This window comes from Eurosta solidaginis, chromosome 2, assembly GCF_040869045.1.
Source record: "Eurosta solidaginis isolate ZX-2024a chromosome 2, ASM4086904v1, whole genome shotgun sequence".
Classification (NCBI taxonomy): domain Eukaryota; kingdom Metazoa; phylum Arthropoda; class Insecta; order Diptera; family Tephritidae; genus Eurosta; species Eurosta solidaginis.
Window position 1 is genome coordinate 294277745 of NC_090320.1, and position 22536 is coordinate 294300280.

General features: G+C 36.6%; 1 protein-coding gene across 1 annotated transcript in view; it reads left to right on the forward strand.

The window, feature by feature from the left end:
- Positions 1 to 18247: 18247 nt before the first annotated feature.
- Positions 18248 to 22536, forward strand: part of LOC137241230 (apolipoprotein D-like) — a 112579-nt gene continuing 108290 nt past the window's right edge. The window contains exon 1 of the mRNA XM_067768597.1: positions 18248 to 18327. Coding sequence (XP_067624698.1) covers positions 18305 to 18327 — 23 coding nt within the window. The 5' untranslated portion in view covers positions 18248 to 18304. The remainder of the gene's footprint in view (positions 18328 to 22536) is intronic.

Sequence of the window (22536 nt, forward strand, 5' to 3'; positions counted from 1 at the left end):
TATAGACCTAATGCCCACTCCCTATTAAAATGCTCAGTAACACCTTTCGTTTGATACCCATATCGTACAAACATTCTAGAGTCACCCCTGGCCCACCCTAATAGCGATATCTCGAAAAGGCGTCAACCTATAGACCTAATGCCCACTCCCTATTAAAATGCTCAGTAACACCTTTCGTTTGATACCCATATCGTACAAACATTCTAGAGTCACCCCTGGCCCACCCTAATGGCGATATCTCGAAAAGGCGTCCACCTATTGAACTAAGGATTACTCCCTTTTAAAATACTCATTACCACCTTTCATTTGATACCCATATCGTACAAACACATTCTAGAGTCACTTCTGGCCCACCCTAATGGCGATATCTCGAAAAGGCGTCCACCTATAGACTTAATGCCCACTCCCTCTTAAAATGCTCAGTAACACCTTTCGTTTGATACCCATATCGTACAAACATTCTAGAGTCACCCCTAGCCCACCCTAATGGCGATTTCTCGAAAAGGCGTCCACCTATAGACCTAATGCCCACTCCCTCTTAAAATGCTCAGTAACACCTTTCGTTTGATACCCATATCGTACAAACACATTCTAGAGTCACCCCTGCCCACCCTAATGACGATATCTCGAAAAGGCGTCCACCTATAGACCTCATGCCCACTCCCTCTTAAAATGCTCAGTAACACCTTTCGTTTGATACCCATATCGTACACACATTCTAGTGTCACCCTTGGTCCACCTTTATGGCGATATCTCTAAAAGGCGTCCACCTATAGAGCTAAGGATTACTCCCTTTTAAAATACTCATTACCATCTTTCATTTGATACCCATATCATACAAACACATTCTAGAGTCACCCCTGGCCCACCCTAATGGCGACATTTCGAAAAGGCGTCCACCTATAGACCTAATGCCCACTCCCTCTTAAAATGCTCAGTAACACTTTTCGTTTGATACCCATATCGTACAAACATTCTAGAGTCACCCCTGGCCCACCCTAATGGCGATATCTCGAAAAGGCGTCCACCTATAGACCTAATGCCCACTCCCTCTTAAAATGCTCAGTAACACATTTCATTTGATTCCCATATCGTACAAACACATTCTAGAGACACCCCTGGTCCACCTTTATGGCGATATCTCGAAACGGCGTCGACCTATGGAACTAAGGATCACTCCTTTTCAAAATACTCATTAACAGCTTTCATTCGATACCCATATCGTACAAACACATTCTAGAGTCACCCCTAGTCCACCTTAATGGCGATATCTCGAAAAGGCGTCCACCGATAGACCTAAGGCCCACTCCCTCTTAAAATGCTCAGTAACACCTTTCATTTGATACCCATATCGTACAAACAAATTCTAGTCAGCCCTGGTCCACCTTTATGGCGATATCCCTAAATGGCGTCCATCAATAGAACTATGACCTACTCTCTCTTAAAATACTCTTTAATACCTTCCATTTGATACACATGTCATACAACCACATTCCAGGGTTACCCTAGGTCCATTTTCCTACATGGTGATTTCCGTTATTTTGTCTCCATAGCTCTCAACTAAGTATGTAATGTTCGGTTACACCCGAACTTAGCCTTCCTTACTTGTTTTTATGTATACCTCGACTGATCCCTTTCATGTTTATAACTAAACTCTTTACTGCACCAATGAATTAGGTATATGAACTAAACAAATGTAAGACCTAGATACTAAGGCATCGAGCCCCGGGAAAGCCTTCTTTAGACCAGTTGCGTAACTACACCATCTGGGGCACGTGGCAAATTCCTTTGATGGAACCCTATCACAAAAAATCGTCGCATTGTATTAAGTTTAGTTTTAATAAACTTCGAAATTTTCAGCGTATTCAATTACACGTTGTATATGTCCCACTAATTGCCATAGGTCTCCTCTCTTATGCAAGAGAGAATGGTCTGTAGTCCATACTAGCCCAATCCGGAAACCTGAATGCATTTACAATGAAATAAAAATAACAATTTAATTTCAATAAGATATTTATTAAAACAAATATTTTTTCCAAAATTTCTGTTCCGCAAAATGTCTATAACATCATCAGAATTTAAAAATCGGGCTATAGCTCTTTCAATAGGCAGAATAGCCAAGTAACATAACCTGTATTGACTCATAGAGTTTCTGAAGAAGGTTTTTATCAATTTTAGTTTTGAAAATATTCGTTCAGCACTAGCTGTAATCACAGGAATTTTAAAAAATAACAGTAATGCAGTGCAAACCTCGGAAAAGCTGCAAGACATAAAATGATTTTTTATTATTAATAAATCAGCAAGGTCTCAAATACACGACGATTTTTCTACTTCCTTGTCTTTCTCTGTCTTGATTTTATCGACAAAATATAGAGCTTTTTTTAATAGATCAGCGTCATTTAAAACTTATAGGGGAAGGCTGCTGGAATGTGAAACAATTTCGTTCCTTAGAATGAAACGCGATTTCAGTTGGTTTATAATGCTTGGTTTAAAATTGCTCATCTTCGCAAAGCTCATCAAAATGGCGTTGTACCATTCTCTGGCGAGTTTTAGAAAATCAAGAGGTGATGGTCCATTTTTCTGCTACACTACATTAAAATTCATGTCGATACCTTTCGAATTCTTCTAGACAAATTTTCAAACGTTTTAAGGCATTTGAAAGATCTGTGGCTTTAGACTGAAGCGCTTTAGAGGCTGCGTCGTTAGTAAGTAGGATATTGCAATGGAAAACCAATAACATAACCAAATTTTAGTTTTCGTTCTTCTTTTTAAATGAAACACCTTAATTTTTTTCACTTGATTTGCAATTTAACAGAATGTTTTTCTTAGCGCTTTTTGGACTTCAACAAACCCCGCCTTTTAAAGCAAGAACGACATCATAATGTTCTGCCCATCTAGTAATTTATTTAGTACAATCAGAGCCGGCAGACGTTGTTCTGACCCAAATTTGGTCTATATGCATACATTTTAATAAGCTTTTTCCGTCTAACTCTGCCCTCGCCCCTCTACACTTTTTCTTAATCTTTGTATTCACTCCTCCCTCCGTATTTTTCGCTTCATCTATCTCCATCTTCGTCTCATTCCATCTCTTTCTCAGTCTCCTTCTCTTTCTTTCTTTTCCTTTCTCTCAAGTTTTTCTCATTCTTCTTCATATCTTATTGCCAGCCCCAGAGGGTGGTATGTATTTTGTTCCAGTTCCATTCCGAGTCTCAGTCCCAGTCCTACTCGAGTCCAGTCTGATTCTTAGTCCCAGTCCTAGTCCTAATCCCAGTCTGTCTCTGGTCTACTTCCCGGAAAAAAGCATCGTAAATTCTAATATAGGCAAATTTATGTACCATTTCAGGCAAATCGAATAGGACGTATGCATTAAATTGCAAGGCACTTGTGGTTTCCAGTACATTTGTGTGTCTTATATTCCGCCGGGTAGTTCTGATGCCCTATATAAGGCACATGTGGATAATATATTGACTGTGCATGATACAATTGGAGACAATCAACTTTGTATCCTGGGGGATTTTAATATGGGTAATATTTCATGGAGCTCCTTGGATGGTAATGCCGTTCTAACTGCATCGAATGTTACTGCTGTTTCGGAGTCATACCTTATTGATAACTTTCAATGTATAGACCTAGTACAAATTAATAGCTTTTTAAACTTACTAGACAGGGTCTTAGATCTAATATTTGTAAGCTACAATGTTAACCATAAACTCTCGATAGCAGCTAGTTACATCTCCCCTCCAAATCAGCATCATAGCCCACTGATGCTGGAGCTTCAGTTTTATCAATATTTCGAACTACCAACATGTGATAATAGAGCGGCCTTTTACTATTCGCGATGTAATTTTGATGAGTTAAACATCTCGTTTGATTTTAATTGGGACCGTCTTTTTGGAAAAGCAGATGTAACTGGTTGTTATGATATTTTTAAGTCAACAATTTATGACATCTGTGTGAATAGCATCCCTGTTCATAGAGCAACAAAAAATAAACGTCCATGGTTCTCCAAAGAACTCAAACGGTTAAGGAATTTAAAGAATAAGTTCTATAAAAAGCATAAACGCTCTACCAATGCAAATATTCGTGAGCGCTACATATTTGACAGAGCTGAGTTTAATAAGCTCAATAGATTTTTGTATCGCCGGTACATTCATAATGTTGAAAACAGTATTAAATGTAACCCACAATTTTTTTGGAGCTACATTAAGTCGAAAAAGAATTGTTCGGATATTCCGACATCGGTCCACCTTAGAGGTGTTTCGGCCAACTCAATTTCGGAAGCGGTTGACTTATTTGCTGAATTATTTTCCTCGAATTTCGTTACGGATAATAGTAGTGGGGTGTCGTCTGAATATCTGCCATTTGTAGATACTTCTATCAATTTCGGGAAGCTATGCTTGACTGACTTGGACATAGCTAATGGTATTGAACAGCTAAAGATTTCAACCACAACTGACGCAGATGGCCTCTCGGCTGTCCTGTTGAAAAGTTGTTCATCTTTGATTGTTGCTTTAAGGCACATATTTAATATATCACTATCTGCCGTAGTTTTCATTGATGCATAGAAATTGACTTTTATTACGCCTATCCTTAAAGATGGTAACAAAAATGATATCGAAAATTATAGGCCGATATCCAAACTTACCACTGTTCCAAAGCTATTTGAGTGCATAGTTAAGAATAAAATTTACTTCCCCGTGAAACATCTACTATGTCCTCAGCGGCACGGTATCGTTGAGGGTAGGTCTACCATAACCAATCTGGCTGTTTTTACGGAAGACTGTTTGGATTCCTTTCAAAAGGGCTACCAAATCGAGCCGGTCTTTACTGATTTCTCTAAGGCTTTCGATAGGGTATCGCATCGAATAATACTGGCAAAACTTGAATGCTTGAGCTTTCACTCTAAGTTTCTGAAGTGGATCACTTCTTACTTAGAGAACAGAAGTTGTGGTGTTCGTCTAGATAATGTGTCATCTTTTCCATTCGCCCCAACTTCCGGTGTCCCCCAGGGCAGCGTTTTGGGGCCGCTATTATTTGTCATGTTTATTAACGACATATCCTCTTTCTTTTCAAGGTGTAAGTTTCTTCTTTATGCTGATAACTTAAAAGTTTACCATGAAATCAAGTGCTTGGATGATTCTTTAATCTTAAAAAATGAGCTTAGAAACTTATACCATTGGTGTGTCCGTAATCTTCTATTCCTAAATATTGGCAAGTGTCATTTTACCACTTAAAGGTTCTGGTTTAGTTCCTACATCCTACATCAGACGTTCAATTAAAAAAGTCAACTGAAGTTAAAGATTTGGGTGTTTATTTTGATACCAAGCTGACTTTTACCACTCACATAAGCTATATAGTTTCCAAGGCGTACGCGATGTTTGCTTTTATCCGCCGTAACGGCTCATCATTTTCAGATCCGTATACTCTCAAACTATTGTACACATCTTTAGTTAGATCGAGGTTGTAGTATGCGGTTTGGAGACCTTTTCATGCAGTTTATATCAAGAGGTTGGAGTCTGTTCAGAGAGCTTTTATGCGCTTTGCATTGCGGTCGATGAACTTTGTAAACCGTAAACCATCATATCACTTCGCTGTTTATTGATAAATGTTATGTCACTAGACTCCAGGCAAACTCTGTTGTCAATGTGCGTTGTTTTGATATCGTTTCGGGCTCATTTGACTGTTCTTACCTCCTCATGAAAATTCGTTTTAATGTACCCTGTCGTATCCTTCGTTGCAACGATTTGTTTTATATGGGTGTTGCTAGAACGGTTTGTGTAATGAATGGTTCCCTTAGGAGGACACTTTCTCAATTTAATGCTTATTCCTATTCCTTGGCGTTTGATTTTAGTTGTAGTAAATTTACATTAAAGAACCTGATAATCAGATAGTTGTCATAAAGTTAACTATAATTTTTATATAAGCTATGTAAACTTGAAGTTTTGTATATTAACAGTCTACAAACACCTTGTTTGTTGATTAAATAAATAAATATAAATAAATAAATATAAATAAATAAATATAAATAAATAAATATAAATAGGTATGTGGGTGTTATTAATTTATGACTTTATTTCGGCTTCGCATGCATATTTATCAGTTTTGCCAGGTTGATGCGACTAAATCGAATATCACAATGAAAATTACTTTAAAACTCTCAGCAACAGCTTTCACTTGATAATAATACACACACATTCTAGGGGTATCCAAGTCCATGTTTTGGCCTATATCTCGAGAACCTAGTCACCCAGCGGCATAAAACTTACTCTGTACTAAAGCACACATCAACAGTTTCAATTTGATATCCATAATATAAAAACACATCCTAGTTTTACTCTGATCCACCTTTTGGCCTATATCTCGAGACCCTAGTCACCAATAGGTATGAAAACTACCCTGTACTAAAGCACTCATCAGCAGCTTCAATTTGATACCCATAATGTATGCGTCCACGGGTCCACGTTTTGGCCTATATCTCAAGACCCTAGTTACCCAGGGGTTTGAAAATGACCTTCTACTAAAGCACTCATCAACAGTTTTCATTTGATATCCATACTCTATAAACACATTCTAGGGGTCCACGTTTTTGCCTATATCTCGAGACTCTGTGCGTCGATCCTGAATTTTCTTTGCTATAAACTTTACGGAGCCCGATACTTTTCCAACGAATGCAAAACCGTGCAAATCGGTTTTTGCGTTCTGGAGTTATAGCGTCAGGAAGGAAAACCCGACTTATTTTTATATTATAGATCATTGAATTTGAAGACTGACTTTCTCTCAAAAAATTATAACATTTTTGAAAAAAAAATTTGCATAACATCTCACGTGTAAAGTGTGTATCTTTAAAAATTAATCAACATACATATTTTGTTTAGTTTGGTTGAAGGTCTTAGCGATTAATTTGAAATTGTATTATGGTCTTTACTTTTCTTAAGCACAACTTATAAAAATATACTTTTCAAATAAAATAAAATACTCAGGTACAATTTAAAAAAATATTTTTAAGCTCGAGGCCTCTTGGCTCGGGACCCTCTTTGGTCGGGGGTCCGCGACATTTTGCCAGCCCTGCCACTATATTTTTACGCCATTGCTTTATACGTTACACAACTCAATAATAGATACCTAAATAGATCTTTAAATATCACCCATAGGAAACGGCATCATCGTTTTTAACACGCTTTTATTAGCTTGGCCTGTATGTAGCGGAATCTTTGAGCTAAATTTTCACAGGTTTCTAGAAGTCTGATTAATTTGAAACTTTGCACACGTATCAAGGACCGATGACAATGCATTAATGTGATGGTGCGGTGACATAAGGTCAACGGACATAAGTCAATTGGCCTTATTACCACTTTGAATGGCCATAAGTTTGATTGAAACCTTGCACACGTATCAAGGGTCGATGACAATGCATTAATGTGATGGTGTGGTAACATAAGGTCATTTGGCCTTATTACCACTTTGAATGGCCATAAGTTTGATTGAAACTTTGCACACGTATCAAGGGTCGATGACAATGCATTAATGTGATGGTGTGGTAACATAAGGTCATTTGGCCTTATTACCACTTTGAATGGCCATAAGTTTGATTGAAACTTTGCACACGTATCAAGGCTCGATGACAATGCAATAATGTGATGGTGGGTTTACATAACGTTAACGGACATAAGGTCAATAGGACTTATGACCACCCCAAATGGCCATAGATTTGAAACCTTGCACATAATGCGAAAAACGCATTCCTTTATTAATGATAGAAGTGGATGCATGGCACATCTACGAAAGAGCATACTGGAGTCCTTTTTTAATTAACACGCTTTTATTAGATTGGCCTGTATGTAGCAGAATCCTTGAGCTTAATTTTCACCGGTTTCTGGAAGTCTGATTAATTTGAAACATTGCATACGTATCAAGGACCGATGACAATGCATTAATGTGATGGTGTGGTGACATAAAGTAAACGGCCATAAGTCAATTGGCCTTATTACCACTTTGAATGGCCATAAGTTTGATTGAAACTTTGCACGCATATCAAGGCTCGATGACAATGCATTAATATGATGGTGTGTTGACATAAGGTCAACGGCCATAAGGTCAATTGGCCTTATTACCACTTTGAATGGCCATAGGTGTGATCGAAACTTTGCACACATATGAAGGCTCGATGACAATGCAATAATGTGATGGTGGGTTGACATAAGGTTAACGGACATAAGGTCAATTGGCCTTATTACCACTTTGAATGGCCATAGGTTTGATCTGCCGACCATTGGCAATTTCGGCGAAAGACCGCGTCCAGCCTCCCTGCGTCTTGGCCCTTTTCGGTGCCGTGAGGTTGGATTCATCCATGGACCGTGGCGTTCCGAGGTTTCATCGCTCTCGACTAAAACTTTTAAAATTATTTGAACTAAAAAATTAAAAATAAATAATAGTTTAAAAAAACTAAGAAAACACGCTTTTATAGCAAACCGAACTAAAAAATAGGAAATAAATTTCAATTAAAAAGGGCTTATATAACAGTAGTAGAAGGTTAAACAATTGTTTATAGTTAATCACCTCAAAGTAAAATTATAAAAAAATTTTGGTTATTAACAGATTAATTTAATTCAGAGTAAAAAGCGTGGGGTGCATTTGACTACATTTCATATTTTCCCCTGAGATAGTTGCCAATAGAATGATTGTAACATTCAATATCAAGCAACCCACGCTTTTTACTGTGAATTAAATTATTCTGTTAATAACTTAGATTTTATTATAATTTTGTTTTGAGGTGATTAACTATAAACGATTGTTTAACCTTCTACTACTGTTATATAAACTATTTTAATTGAAATCTATTTTCTATTTTTTAGTTCGGTTTGCTATAAAAGCGTGTTTTTTTAGTTTTTTAAATTATTATTTATTTTGTTGAACCTTCGCTGACAACGCACATTCGTATGTATTACCCGCAATCTTGCATGGTTTCGTGGCTGACACAGGAATGGGATTTACATCTTGTCATTGCGATAGTGCCTATGCATATATTTATGAAATTAATTAAATAAATAAATTAAGAGAAGTATTATTTTTCACCAAATAAAAATGTTTTCCGTGTTCAATGGGAAGAGAACACCAAACCTGCCTGCAAAAGCTGCAAGAACTTTGCATAAACGCTAATGTGAAAAACTGCAGCTTGTGTGACCATTTCTTAACGTTCCACATTAGCTTTTGTGATTTTACTGGGATATTTGATGTTAAGGAAGCTAGATAGAGGGGATATGCAAGTAATAATATCATCTGCAAAAAAACGCATGTACTTAATTCAATATTGAGAGAATTGTTCAGAATATCGTTACAACCAAACTGAAAACCCCTTTCAAAAGCCAGAACCAATGATTTAAAATGTCTCCGTCATCTTGGCAGATACTAGAGGCTTTCTATGGCCTATGCCACTTGCTGCTTGTAGATCTGATAGCTGTATCACATCTAAAAACTGGAGTCTCAGCTTGCCAAGCGCAGGGCTACGAGCACAAAACGTGCTCGATCGTTTCCTCCTCCAGTTGGCACTTTCTACATTTGCTGTCACTAATTAGGTCTTATTAAAAAGCATGCGACGCCAGAAAGCAGTGTCCAAATGGAATATCTGTCATGGCCCTACAGTCTTTTTTTTTGGTTGTTAGATCTTCGTAGAACCCATCTCGAGCCCGTTTGAAAACATCGCAAAGATTAATCTCAGTTGGTATACATTTCATATTGATAATCATGCGGCGATTAAGCCAATAATCTCACACAGTACTTCATCAAGAAGTGTTCTGGAATGCAAAAAAAGCATTGGAAAAACTTCGCTCAGGCTGGACCATATATCTTTACTAGTTTCTCTGTCATAAAGGGATAGAAGGAGGGCACAACCTTCGCTGAAACGACGATGGACGTCCCAATCCGTTTCGGAGAAATCAAAAGGAGACAGGTGCTGCATATGATCCATCAAGCTGGAAAGACAACTAGACAAAAGCGTGCGGCTGCAAAATTTATAACATCATGGACAAAGCCAACGATATTAGACTCACAAAGTGTCGCATATCTCTGAAGATAGAAGACTTAATGGGCATTCTAACTGGACACTGCCTTTTGGCGTCACACGTTTATTTCTTAAGCCTGGGTAGTAACAGATGGTGTAGGAAGCGCGAGCTGCAGAACAAACAGTAAAACACGTTCTGCGTTCGTGTCCTGCGCTCGCCAGTTTACGGCTCCGATTCTGATTTTTATTTTTTTTAACTGTTTTTATTGAAGAACTTTTTTAATTTGAAACACAAATTTTTAAAGTTTTAATTAATAGCTTTCAAAACTTTCAAATTACCTTCTTTTAAAAGTGGACGGTACCACATTATTCAAAATATTACTAATTTTCTATTCTGTGTCATAAGGTCAACCCACCTACCAAGTTTCGTCGCTTTATCCGTTTTTGGTAATAAATTATCGCACTTTTTCAACTTCGAAAAAGTGGGCGTGGTTATAGTCAGATTTCGTTCATTTTAAACAGCGATCTGAAATGAGTGCCCAGAAACTTACATACCAAATTTCATTAAGATACCTCAAAATTTACTCAAGTTATCTTGTTAACGGACAGACGGACGGACGGACTAAAAATGGCTAAATGAATTTCTTTCTTCGCCAAGATCATTTTGATATATAGAAGTCTATATCTACCTTCGAAACGGATCTATCTGCGTAGCTACGGCAGGTTGTCTGAAAAAATTTCTACTTACTATTCCAAAAACAAAATAAAATTTTTCAATTATAGAAAAATTCAAAAATAACAATAATTATCATTAGAAAAAAAATTTTGTACTGGCCTTGAGCTCGAATCGAACCTTGAAGAATTTATCTGTAGGCCGATAAAAACAAAAACAATTGTCTAGTAAAAATGGATAAGGTTGGTTAAGGACCACTTTTATATAAATATAAATGACTTTAAAAAGGGTCGTAGGCAAAAGTAATAAGTTAAATCTTAGCGAAAAATAGTTTTATACCAATCGTATTGTGGGCCATTATAACAAGAAATGGGAAAAAATTCAAATTTTGAAAAATGGGCCCTTTCTTACAATGCCTTTCCCAACGTTTCTGGAGCCATAACTCGACGAAATATTTGGTGCTCATGTATGCCTTTTCACAGGAAATATTTTCAGTAAAAATGGACTAAATCGGTTAAATCGCCTTCTTTTATATGAAAGATTTTGTAAAAGTGCGTAGATGCAGGTAATAAGCTATTTCTAATAAATTTTGGAAAATTTCGTTAATAACCCTGCCCTTTTTTGTAGTAACGCTTTTTAGTACAATGGCACTTGTTATTTATGTTTATTGTTCTCTTATATCTTTATTTTAAAATAAACAGTAGGGAAATCCACTTATCTGAAGGAAAACTGCATTATTACCCGCTCAAGTTCATTGGTGTTAGCCTCAGTATCCTTTTTGCTTCCTTTAAACGAAAATTAGTTCAGAGTAGAACCATTTGTATATGTATTATTGCGCAGCCTTGTAACACTATTAAGCACATAAAACAAACAACAACAGCATTTCAAGTGTACAGCTGGGTATGTAGTGTTCGTTTTCAACCGAACTTGAACTTCCTTACTTGCTTAAACTGTTTTTATTTAAGAATTTTTTTTTTGATTTGAAACACACATTTTTTAATTTTTATTCATATTTCCATTATTTCACAATCCTTCAATAAATAAAACAATTTTTTTAATGAAATGAAATGTCAAACTTTTGCTTAAAAGGAGTAAATATAATAAGCAACTCCAAAAGGGAAGTTGCCCATAATCAGCAAACAAACATTTTGTGTGGAAACGCCGACTTATTGACCAATTGAATTGTAGCTTTGTAGTCAAAACGGATGGCAAAGGCATTTGACGTTGTATGACAAGCCGTTTTTTTTGATTTGACCAAATTAGTGATCAAATTCGGCCAAGTGAAAACCAATCATAGATTGTTATAAAGTTAATTTAGTCATTTGCAAAGTATTTGATGTTGGGAATAGGTGAGAATTTCTGCAGTTTAAATGCCACTTTATTATTTATTTTCCAAGAAATACTTCTTTGTTTACTTTTGAACAGGTGAAAAATATCTTAAAAACAGTTTAATTTTTTTGTTCAAATAAATAGGTGCCCAATTTTAAAACCTCATAATTGAAAGCTTAATTAATGTGCTTTGTTTGCTTTGTATAAACAAATGGCAAAAACTACAAAAATAATAACTTAAAAATAACAAAATATTTCCCAATGAACCCACAGCAAAAAACAAGTAAGGAAGGCTAAGTTCGGGTGTAACCGAACATTACATACTCAGTTGAGAGCTATGGAGACAAAATAAGGAAAATCACCATGTAGGAAAATGAACCTAGGGTAACCCTGGAATGTGGTTATATGACATGTGTATCAAATGGAAGGTATTAAAGAGTATTTTAAGAGAGAGTAGGCCATAGTTCTATGGATGGACGCCATTTCGGGATATCGCCATAAAGGTGGACCAGGGCTGACTCTAGAATTTGTTTGTACGATATGGGTATCAAATGAAAGGTGTTACTGAGCATTTTAAGAGGGAGTGGGCCTTAGGTCTATCGGTGGACGCCTTTTCGAGATATCGCCATTAAGGTGGACCAGGGGTGACTCTAGAATGTGTTTGTACGATATGGGTATCAAATGAAAGGTGGTAATGAGTATTTTGAAAGGGAGTGATCCTTAGTTCCATAGGTGGACGCCGTTTCGAGATATCGCCATAAAGGTGGACCAGGGGTGTCTCTAGAATGTGTTTGTACGATATGGGAATCAAATGAAAGGTGTTACTGAGAATTTTAAGAGGGAGTGGGCATTAGGTCTATAGGTGGACGCCTTTTCGAGATATTGCCATTAGGGTGGGCCAGGGGTGACTCTAGAATGTTTGTACGATATGGGTATCAAACGAAAGGTGTTATTGAGCATTTTAAGAGGGAGTGGGCATTAGGTCTATAAGTGGACGCCTTTTCGAGATATCGTCATTAGGTTGGCCAGGGGTGACTCTAGAATGTGTTTGTACGATATGGGTATCAAACGAAAGGTGTTACTGAGCATTTTAAGAGGGAGTGGGCATTAGGTCTATAGGTGGACGTCTTTTCGAGATATCGCCATTAGTGTGGGCCAGGGGTGACTCTATAATGTTTGTACGATATGGGTATCAAACGAAAGGTGTTACTGAGCATTTTAAGAGGGAGTGGGCATTAGGTCTATAGGTGGACGCCTTTTCGAGATATCGCCATTAGGGTGGGCCAGGGGTGACTCTAGAATGTGTTTGTACGATATGGGTATCAAAAGAAAGGTGCTAATGAGTATTTTAAAAGGGAGTAATCCTTAGTTCTATAGGTGGACGCCTTTTCGAAATATCGCCATAAAGGTGGACCAAGGGTGACTCTAGAATGTTTTTACGATATGGGTGAGTAAGGGAGTAATCCTTGGTTCTATAGGCCTTTTCGAGATATCGCCATTAGGGTGGGCCAGGGTGACGCTAGAATGTGTTTGTACGATATGGGTATCAAACGAAAGGTGTTACTGAGCATTTTAAGAGGGAGTGGGCATTAGGTCTATAGGTGGACGCCTTTTCGAGATATCGCCATTAGGCTGGGCCAGGGGTGACGCTAGAATGTGTTTGTATGATATGGGTATCAAACGAAAGGTGTTACTGAGCATTTTAAGAGGGAGTGGGCATTAGGTCTATAGGTGGACGCCTTTTCGAGATATCGTCATTAGGGTCGGCCAGGGATGACTCTAGAATGTTTGTACGATATGGGTATCAAACGACATGTGTTACTGAGCATTTTAAGAGGGAGTGGGCATTAGGTCTATAGGTGGACGCCTTTTCGAGATATCGCCATTAGGGTGGGCCAGGGGTGACTCTAGAATGTGTTTGTACGATATGGATATCAAATTAAAGGTATTAATGAGGCTTTTAAAAGCGAGTGGCCCTTAGATGTATATGTGAAGGTGTTCTCGCGATATCGACCAAAATGTGGACCAGGTGATCCATAAAATCATCTCTCGGGTACTGCTAATTTATTTATATATGCAATACCACTAACAGTATTCCTGCCAAGATTCCAAGGGCTGTTGATTTCGCCTTGTAGAACTTTTTCATTTTCTTCTACTTAATATGGTAGGTGTCACACCCATTTTACAAAGTTTTTTCCAAAGTTATATTTTGCGTCAATAAACCAATCCAGTTACCATGTTTCATCCCTTTTTTCGTATTTGGTATAGAATTATGGCATTTTTTTCATTTTTCGTAATTTTCGATATCGATAAAGTGGGCGTGGTTATGGTCGGATTTAGGCCATTTTTTATACCATGATAAAGTGAGTTCAGATAAGTAGGTGGGCTAAGTTTAGTAAAGATATATCGGTTTTTGCTCAAGTTATTGTGTTAACGGCCGAGCGGAAGGACAGACGGTGGACTGTGTATAAAAACTGGGCGTGGTTTCCACCGATTTCGTCCATTTTCACAGAGACCAGTTATCGTCATAGAGTCTATGTCCGTACCAAATTTGAGAAGGATTGGTAAATTTTTGTTCGACTTATGGCATTAAAAGTATTCTAGACAAACTAAATGAAAATGGGCGGAGCCACGCCCATTTTGAAATTTTCTTTTATTTTTGTATTTTGTTGCATCATATCATTACAGGAGTTGAATTTTGACTTAATTTACTTATATACAGTAAAGATATTAAATTTTTTGTTAAAATTTGAATTTAAAAAAATTTTTTTTTAAAAAGTGGGCGTGTTCTTCATCCAATTTTGATAATTTTTATTTAGCACATATATAGTAATAATAGTAGCGTTTCTGCCAAATTTCATCATGATATCTTCAACGACTGCCAAATTACAGCTTGCAAAACTTTTAAATTACCTTCTTGTAAAAGTGGGCGGTGCCACGCCCATTGTCCAAAATCTTACTAATTTTCTATTCTGCGTCATAACTTCAACCCATCTGCCAAGTTTCATCGCTTTAACCGCCTTTGGCAATGAATTATCGCATTTTTTCGGTTTTTCGAAATTTTCGATATCGAAAATGTGGGCGTGGTTATAGTCCGATATCGTTCATTTTAAATAGCGATCTGAGATGAGTGCCCAGGAATCCACATACCAAATTTCATCAAGATACCTCAAAATTTACTCAAGTTATCGTGTTAAAGGACGGACGGACGGACGGACGGACATGGCTCAATCAAATTTTTTTTCGATCCTGATTATTTTGATATATGGAAGTCTATATCTATCTCGATTCCTTTATATATGTACAACCAACCGTTATCCAATCAAACTTAATATACTCTGTGAGCTCTGCTCAGCTGAGTATAAAAAAAGTATTAAAGTCAGTGACTAAAGTTGAAAGGGTTTCGGAACTTTCTTTTATTTTTTTGTATCCTTCGACTGATCCCTTTCCTGTTTATAACTAAATCCTTTATTGTACGAATGAATTAGTTATATTAACTAAACAAATGTAAGCCCTAGATACTTAGGCATCGAGCTCCGGGAATTCCCATCCCTTCACAGCTTTCTTTAGATTTTACATAACTCAATAATAGATAGCACCCATAAGAAACTGCATTATCGTTGTTTTTATGGAACATTCGCTGACAACGTACATTCGTATGTATTAGCCGCAATCTTGCAGGCCCTGAAATGGGATTTGCGTCTTGTCATTGCGATAGTGCCTATGCATATATTTATGAAATTAATTAAGTAAATAAATTAAGAAAATTTTTATTTTTCACCAAATAAAAATTATTAAGAATTCATGAGCTTAACACCGGCTTATAATAATTGAATATTCAATTATTATATTCTTCTAAGTGAAACTGAAAAGAAAGAAAGGAACATTTACTGGCATATTGCGATAGTTCCATTTCGAAATTCGCCACGAACTCATGGTCAGGCAATTTCGTAATGTTATCAAAGGTTTCAACGAGATTCGAACCACGAATCACACGGTGAAACCACAATTGCCTTAATTAACCACTAGGGTATCCTGCTTGTATTTGTCTCCTTGCTTAATGCAGTTTATCTTCTTTTTTTCTTTTCAGTTTCTCTTAGAAAAACATAATAATTGAATATTCAATTATTATAAGCCGGTGTTAAGCTCATGAATTCTTAATAATAAATATAAATTGAACACACCATTAAGACAAACAAACGCCAAATAAAAATGTTATCCGTGTTAATTGCACTAAAAATTTGCTGAAAATTGAAATGAAAACAAAACAAAAACAATAGAAAAAGCATTTGAAAAACAAATCAAAACAAACATATCCAGTTGGGGTCAAAGGCATTTCATTCTGTCAGATTACTAGCTCAAAGTCGATAAAGAAGTTCATGGTCAAAATACACGCTAAAACTTTGTGTTCATTTATTTCGCAATCTATTTTATTATGATGATGGGACGCCAGTCGGCAAACGAAAACAAAATGCCAACATGTTAGCAAATGAAATTTTAATGGTAAATGGGTAATTGTAGTTTTTTTTTATCGGTCAACTCTGCTTTCAAAATGGACGGCAAACCATTTGACGTTGTATAAAAAACCGTTTATATTGACATGGTCAAGCTTACAGTGTTTGCCAAATTCAGTTGCATAGCGGAAGAGTAAACTTGAAGTTGCCACAGCCTTCACTTCATTGATTTCATGATGGCTTAATTTTTAAACAATTCACTATACATATGGGATATCCCAAATCCGTATTTTCTTTTTCATTTTATTAGTTAGCTTGCACCTACTTCAACAGAACGAAGGGGTGTTGATTTACGAATCACACAATCATATTTCTTGGCACTACAGCACGCAGCATAAATGGTTAATAGTTCATCATTGAGGCATACTTTTGCCTGGATTAGGCTGGGAGGGCTGGGACTGCAACGTGGACTTTGACTGGGACTTGGAATAAGGGATGGATAAGGATAAGAACTAGAAAAAGAAAAGAATGACTGAGAAAGAGATGGAGTTAAATGAAGCTAGATCGGAAAAGACGGAGAGGGAGAAAGAGATACATAGAAAGAGAAAGGCAGAAGGAGGAGTGAATAAAAGAACAAGAGAAAGGGGGTGGGAGAGTAAGAGATAAAAACTTCTTAAAACTTATATAGATAGATCAAAGTTAGGGCAGAACAACGTCTGCCACGTCTGCTTATGCTAGATGAAAGCGATAAAAATTGATTTTTTCACTTTTAGAACTTTTTATGTTACGCTTGCTTGGCGCATTTTCAATATACGCAAAAAAGTGAACGAATGAGATATATTAAACAATACGTGTCTCTTAAATGTAAATAATTTATTTTTGAAGCTTATAGTTGCATTTCCATAGCACTTTAAGGAAACCAAACTAGTATTGTGTGTTATTGAATCATAAAAATCAATAAGTTTTAGAACAAAAATGAATACCCAGAACAAAAAACGAACTGTGCTGAACGGCCACAAATCGGATGAAAAGCAGGACATTTAGTACTCACATTTGTAGCGCTTAGGTTCGAGCTATATTTAAATCAATTAATCAAAGGCTGCGACTATTTCAAACCACCATCGATTGAATTAGACCTTTTTAAAGCGTTTCTATTTGGTTCATTCTTAGGTGGTTCAGAAATAGTCGCAAACTTTTATTAATTAATTTAAATCCATATTGTTCAGACTTCAGCGCTGTTGATACAAGTGTGGCTACCCACTGTCCCGATATGCATCCGATTATCATCATTTCGGAGGTAGTAATTAAGGGCCATTTTACTATCTCCAGTTAAGCTAGATTATATGTGCAAGATAGCCACCTAGCAGATGGATCCATTTGACATTTATGTTTTCACCAACACAGGGTGACCAACCAAGGGTTAAATCAATAAGCAGAAAACAATACATCTTTTGTAAATACACGAAAATTTGCCAAACAGTTTATTTTTTTTACACTGTGTTACGAAATGCACATAACAGAGACGCGAGTATGTAGAAAATGGAAATTTGTATATGTATCTGAGAAAAATTGACGGGCCTAAACCTATTGCGAGACTGTCGCTTTGCGTGACTGTCTCTCATTTTTTCTGTAGGGTATATACAATGTTACCCGAACTTAGGCTACTTACTGTTTTTGTTTGGAATGGTATAATCTGTTTTGCATGTGTGTGGAATTTTCGCTGAACAAAATCGGCGTAGAGTACAAGTATAAAAGGTGTGAAAAATTTTAATATCACATTGTCAGTTTCAGTGTCGAAGACGTAAGTGATATATATTTGGTTCTGATCTCTACAAGATAATACTGAACAAAATGGTAAAACATCAGTTTGATATGTAAGTAACTAAATTATATTATCCTTTCGGAAAAAAATAGTGTTGTAGTAAAGGATATACTGCTATATGTCCTTTTGTTTTAAATTTAGAGAAATATATACATCCTGTTTTTGAATTTTTCCTGTGTTTAAATTAGATCGTGAAACAGCTATTGGTATAGGTCCTAGAAAGCTTTATCAAGAGGACGGAGGAATTTTATAAGATAGGTCCTGGTTTTAAATATTATTTCTCAGTTTAGTCGTTAAAGAAACGCAATGGACGCATATAGTCTATGTGGGGTCCTCTCGGACCAGCCAGTTCAACCTAACATAACCTTATTGAGCTCGATGAATCTGATTTCTGATAGGCTATTGGCTACATTCAATGCGTTCACACTCAAACAAACTTTAACAAGTAAGGAAGGCTACGTTCGGGTGTAACCGAACATTACATACTCAGTTGAGAGCTATGGTGACAACATAAGGGAAAATAACCATGTAGGAAAATGAACCGAGGGTAACCCTGGAATGTGTTTGTATGACATGGGTTTAAAATGAAAGGTATTAAAGAGTATTTTATGATGGAGTGGGCCATAGTTCTATAAGTGGAAGCCATTTAGGTGGAGCAGGGGTGACTCTAGAATGTGTTTGTACGATATGGGTATCAAATTAAAGATATTAATGAGGGTTTCAAAAGGGAGTGTTGGTAGTTGTATAGGTGGTCGCCGTTTCGAGATATCGCCATAAAGGTGGAGCAGGGGTGACTCTAGAATGTGTTTGTGCGATATGGGTATCAAATTAAAGATATTAATGAGGGTTTTAAAAGGGAGTGGTGATAGTTGTATATGTGAAGGCGTTTTCCAAATATCGACCAATATATGAACCAGGGTGACCCAGAATATCATCTGTCGGATACCGCTAATTTATTTATTAAATATGTAATACCACGAACAGTATTCCTGACAAGATTTCAAGGGTTTTTTATTTCGCCCTGCAGAACTTTTTCATTTTCTTTTCGTGTTAATGGCCTATCGGAAGTACAGACGGTCGACTGTGTATAAAAACTGGGAGTGGCTTCAACCGATTTCGCTCTTTTTCACAGAAATAATTTATCGTCCTAGAAGCTAAGCCGTTACCAATTTCACTAGGATTGGTAAATTTTTCTTCGAATTATGTCATTAAAATTATCCAGAACAAATTAAAAGAAAAAGGGCGGAGCCACGCCAATTTTGAAATTTTCTTTTATTTTTGTATTTTGTTGCACCATATCATTACTGGAGCTAAATCTTGACATAATTTACTTATATACTGTAAAGATATTCAATTTTTTGTTAAAATTTGACTTAAAAAAAATTTTTTTTTAAAGTGGGCGTGGTCGTTCTCTGATTTTGAAAATTTTTTATGCACACATATAGTAATAGGAGTAACGTTCCTGCCAAATTTCATCATGATATCTCCAACGACTGCGAAATTACAGCTTGCAAAACTTCTAAATTACGTTCTTTTAAAAGTGGGCGGTGCCACGCCCATTGTTCAAAATTTTACTTATTTTCTATTCTGCGTCATAAATTCAACTCACTTACCAAGTTTCATCGCTTTATCCGCCTTTGGTAATGAATTATCGCCCATTTTCGGTTTTTCGAAATTTTCGATATCGAAAAAGTGGGCGTGGTTATAGTCCGATATCGTTAATTTTAATTAGCGATATGAGATGAGTGCTCAGGAACCTACATACCAAATTTCATCAAGATACCTCATAATTTACTCAAGTTATCGTGTTAACGGGCAGACGGACGGACATGGCTCAATCAAATTTTTTTCGATCCTGATGATTTTAATATATGGAAGTCTATATCTATCTCGATTCCTTTATACCTGTACAACCACCCGTTATCCAATCAAAGTTAATATACTCTGTGAGCTCTGCTCAACTGAGTATAAAAATACCAAGAGGATCGATTCGGCCACGTTATAAACTCCGTAGTTTATTTCTGCCGTCGGTTGAAATACATATCAACGTTCCCCTGCCAGCAATTATTACACAATTTTATCGCCTAACACTAAGAAGTAAATAATCCAATACGTTTTGCAGTTACTAAGGCTATATAAATATTCATTTCATAAACAAACAATAACTATTTTACCAGAAATTTTTCCTTCAAGCAGATATTCAGGCTATCATCAACTGTAACGTTTAGAATTTTCCTTTGTTTTAATAATTTATTGCGGTGAATGGTCCAAATAGAGATTTTTTGGAAACATTTAGAAAGTTGAGCAAAACCAAACATTTTTCTCTAATCTATTTATTCGCACGAACATACTTTCGCACTTTTATTTATGCGACATAAATACATTTGCATTTTTATACTCAGTTGAGCAGAGCTCACAGAGTATATTAAGTTTGATTGGATAACGGTTGGTTGTACATATATAAAGGAATCGAGATAGATATAGACTTCCATATATCAAAATAATCAGGATCGAAAAAAAATTTGATTGAGCCATGTCCGTCCGTCCGTCCGATAACACGACAACTTGAGTAAATTTTGAGGTATCTTGATGAAATTTGGTATGTAGGTTCCTGAGCACTCATCTCAGATCGCTATTTAAAATGAACGATATCGGACTATAACCACGCCCACTTTTTCGATATCGAAAATTTCGAAAAACCGAAAAAATGCGATAATTCATTGCCAAAGGCGGTTAAAGCGATGAAACTTGGTAGATGGGTTGACGTTATGACGCAGAATAGAAAATTAGTAAGATTTTGGACAATGGGCGTGGCACCGCCGACTTTTACAAGAAGGTAATTTAAAAGTTTTGCAAGCTCTAATTTGGCAGTCGTTGAAGATATCATGATGAAATTTGGCAGGAACGTTACTACTATTACTATATATGTGCTAAATAAAAATTAGCAAAATTGGATGAAGAACACGCCCATTTTTTAAAAAAAAATTTTTTTAAATTCAAATTTTAACAAAAAATTTAATATCTTTACTGTATATAAGTAAATTAAGTCAAAATTCAACTCCAGTAATGATATGATGCAACAAAATACAAAAATAAAAGAAAATTTCAAAATGGGCGTGGCTCCGCCCATTTTCATTTAGTTTGTCTAGAATACTTTTAATGCCATAAGTCGAACAAAAATTTACCAATCCTTCTCAAATTTGGTAGGGGCATAGACTCTATGACGGTAACTGTCCCCTGTGAAAATGCGGGAAATCGGTGGAAGCCACGCCCAGTTTTTACCGTCTGTCCTTCCGCTCGGCCGTTAACACAATAACTTGAGCAAAAACCGATATATCTTTACTAAACTTAGCCCACGTACTTATCTGAACTCACTTTATCTTGGTATAAAAAATGACCGAAATCCGACCATAACCACGCCCACTTTATCGATATCGAAAATTACGAAAAATGAAAAAAATTCCATAATTCTATACCAAATACGAAAAAAGGGATGAAACATGGTAACTGGATTGGTTTATTGACGCAAAATATAACTTTGGAAAAAACTTTGTAAAATGGGTGTGACACCTACCATATTAAGTAGAAGAAAATGAAAAAGTTCTACAAGGCGAAATCAACAGCCCTTGGAATCTTGGCAGGAATACTGTTAGTGGTATTACATATTTAATAAATAAATTAGCGGTATCCGACAGATGATATTCTGGGTCACCCTGGTTCATATATTGGTCGATATTTGGAAAAGGCCTTCACATATACAACTATCACCACTCCCTTTTAAAACCCTCATTAATATCTTTAATTTGATACCCATATCGTACAAACATTCTAGAGTCACCCCTGGCCCACCCTAATGGCGATATCTCGAAAAGGCGTCCACCTATAGACCTAATGTCCACTCCCTCTTAAAATGCTCAGTAACACCTTTCGTTTGATACCCATATCGTACAAACATTCAAGAGTCACCCCTGGCCCACCCTAATGGCGATATCTCGAAAAGGCGTCCACCTATAGAACTAATGCCCACTCCCTCTTAAAATGCTCAGTAACACCTTTCGTTTGATACCCATATCGTACAAACATTCTAGAGTCACCCCTGTCCCACCCTAATGGTGATATCTCGAAAAGGCGTCCACCTATAGACTTAATGCCCACTCCCTCTTAAAATGCTCAGTAACATCTTTCGTTTGATACCAATATCGTACAAACATTCTAGAGTCACCCTTGGTCGACCTTTATGGCGATATCTCGAAAACTCGTC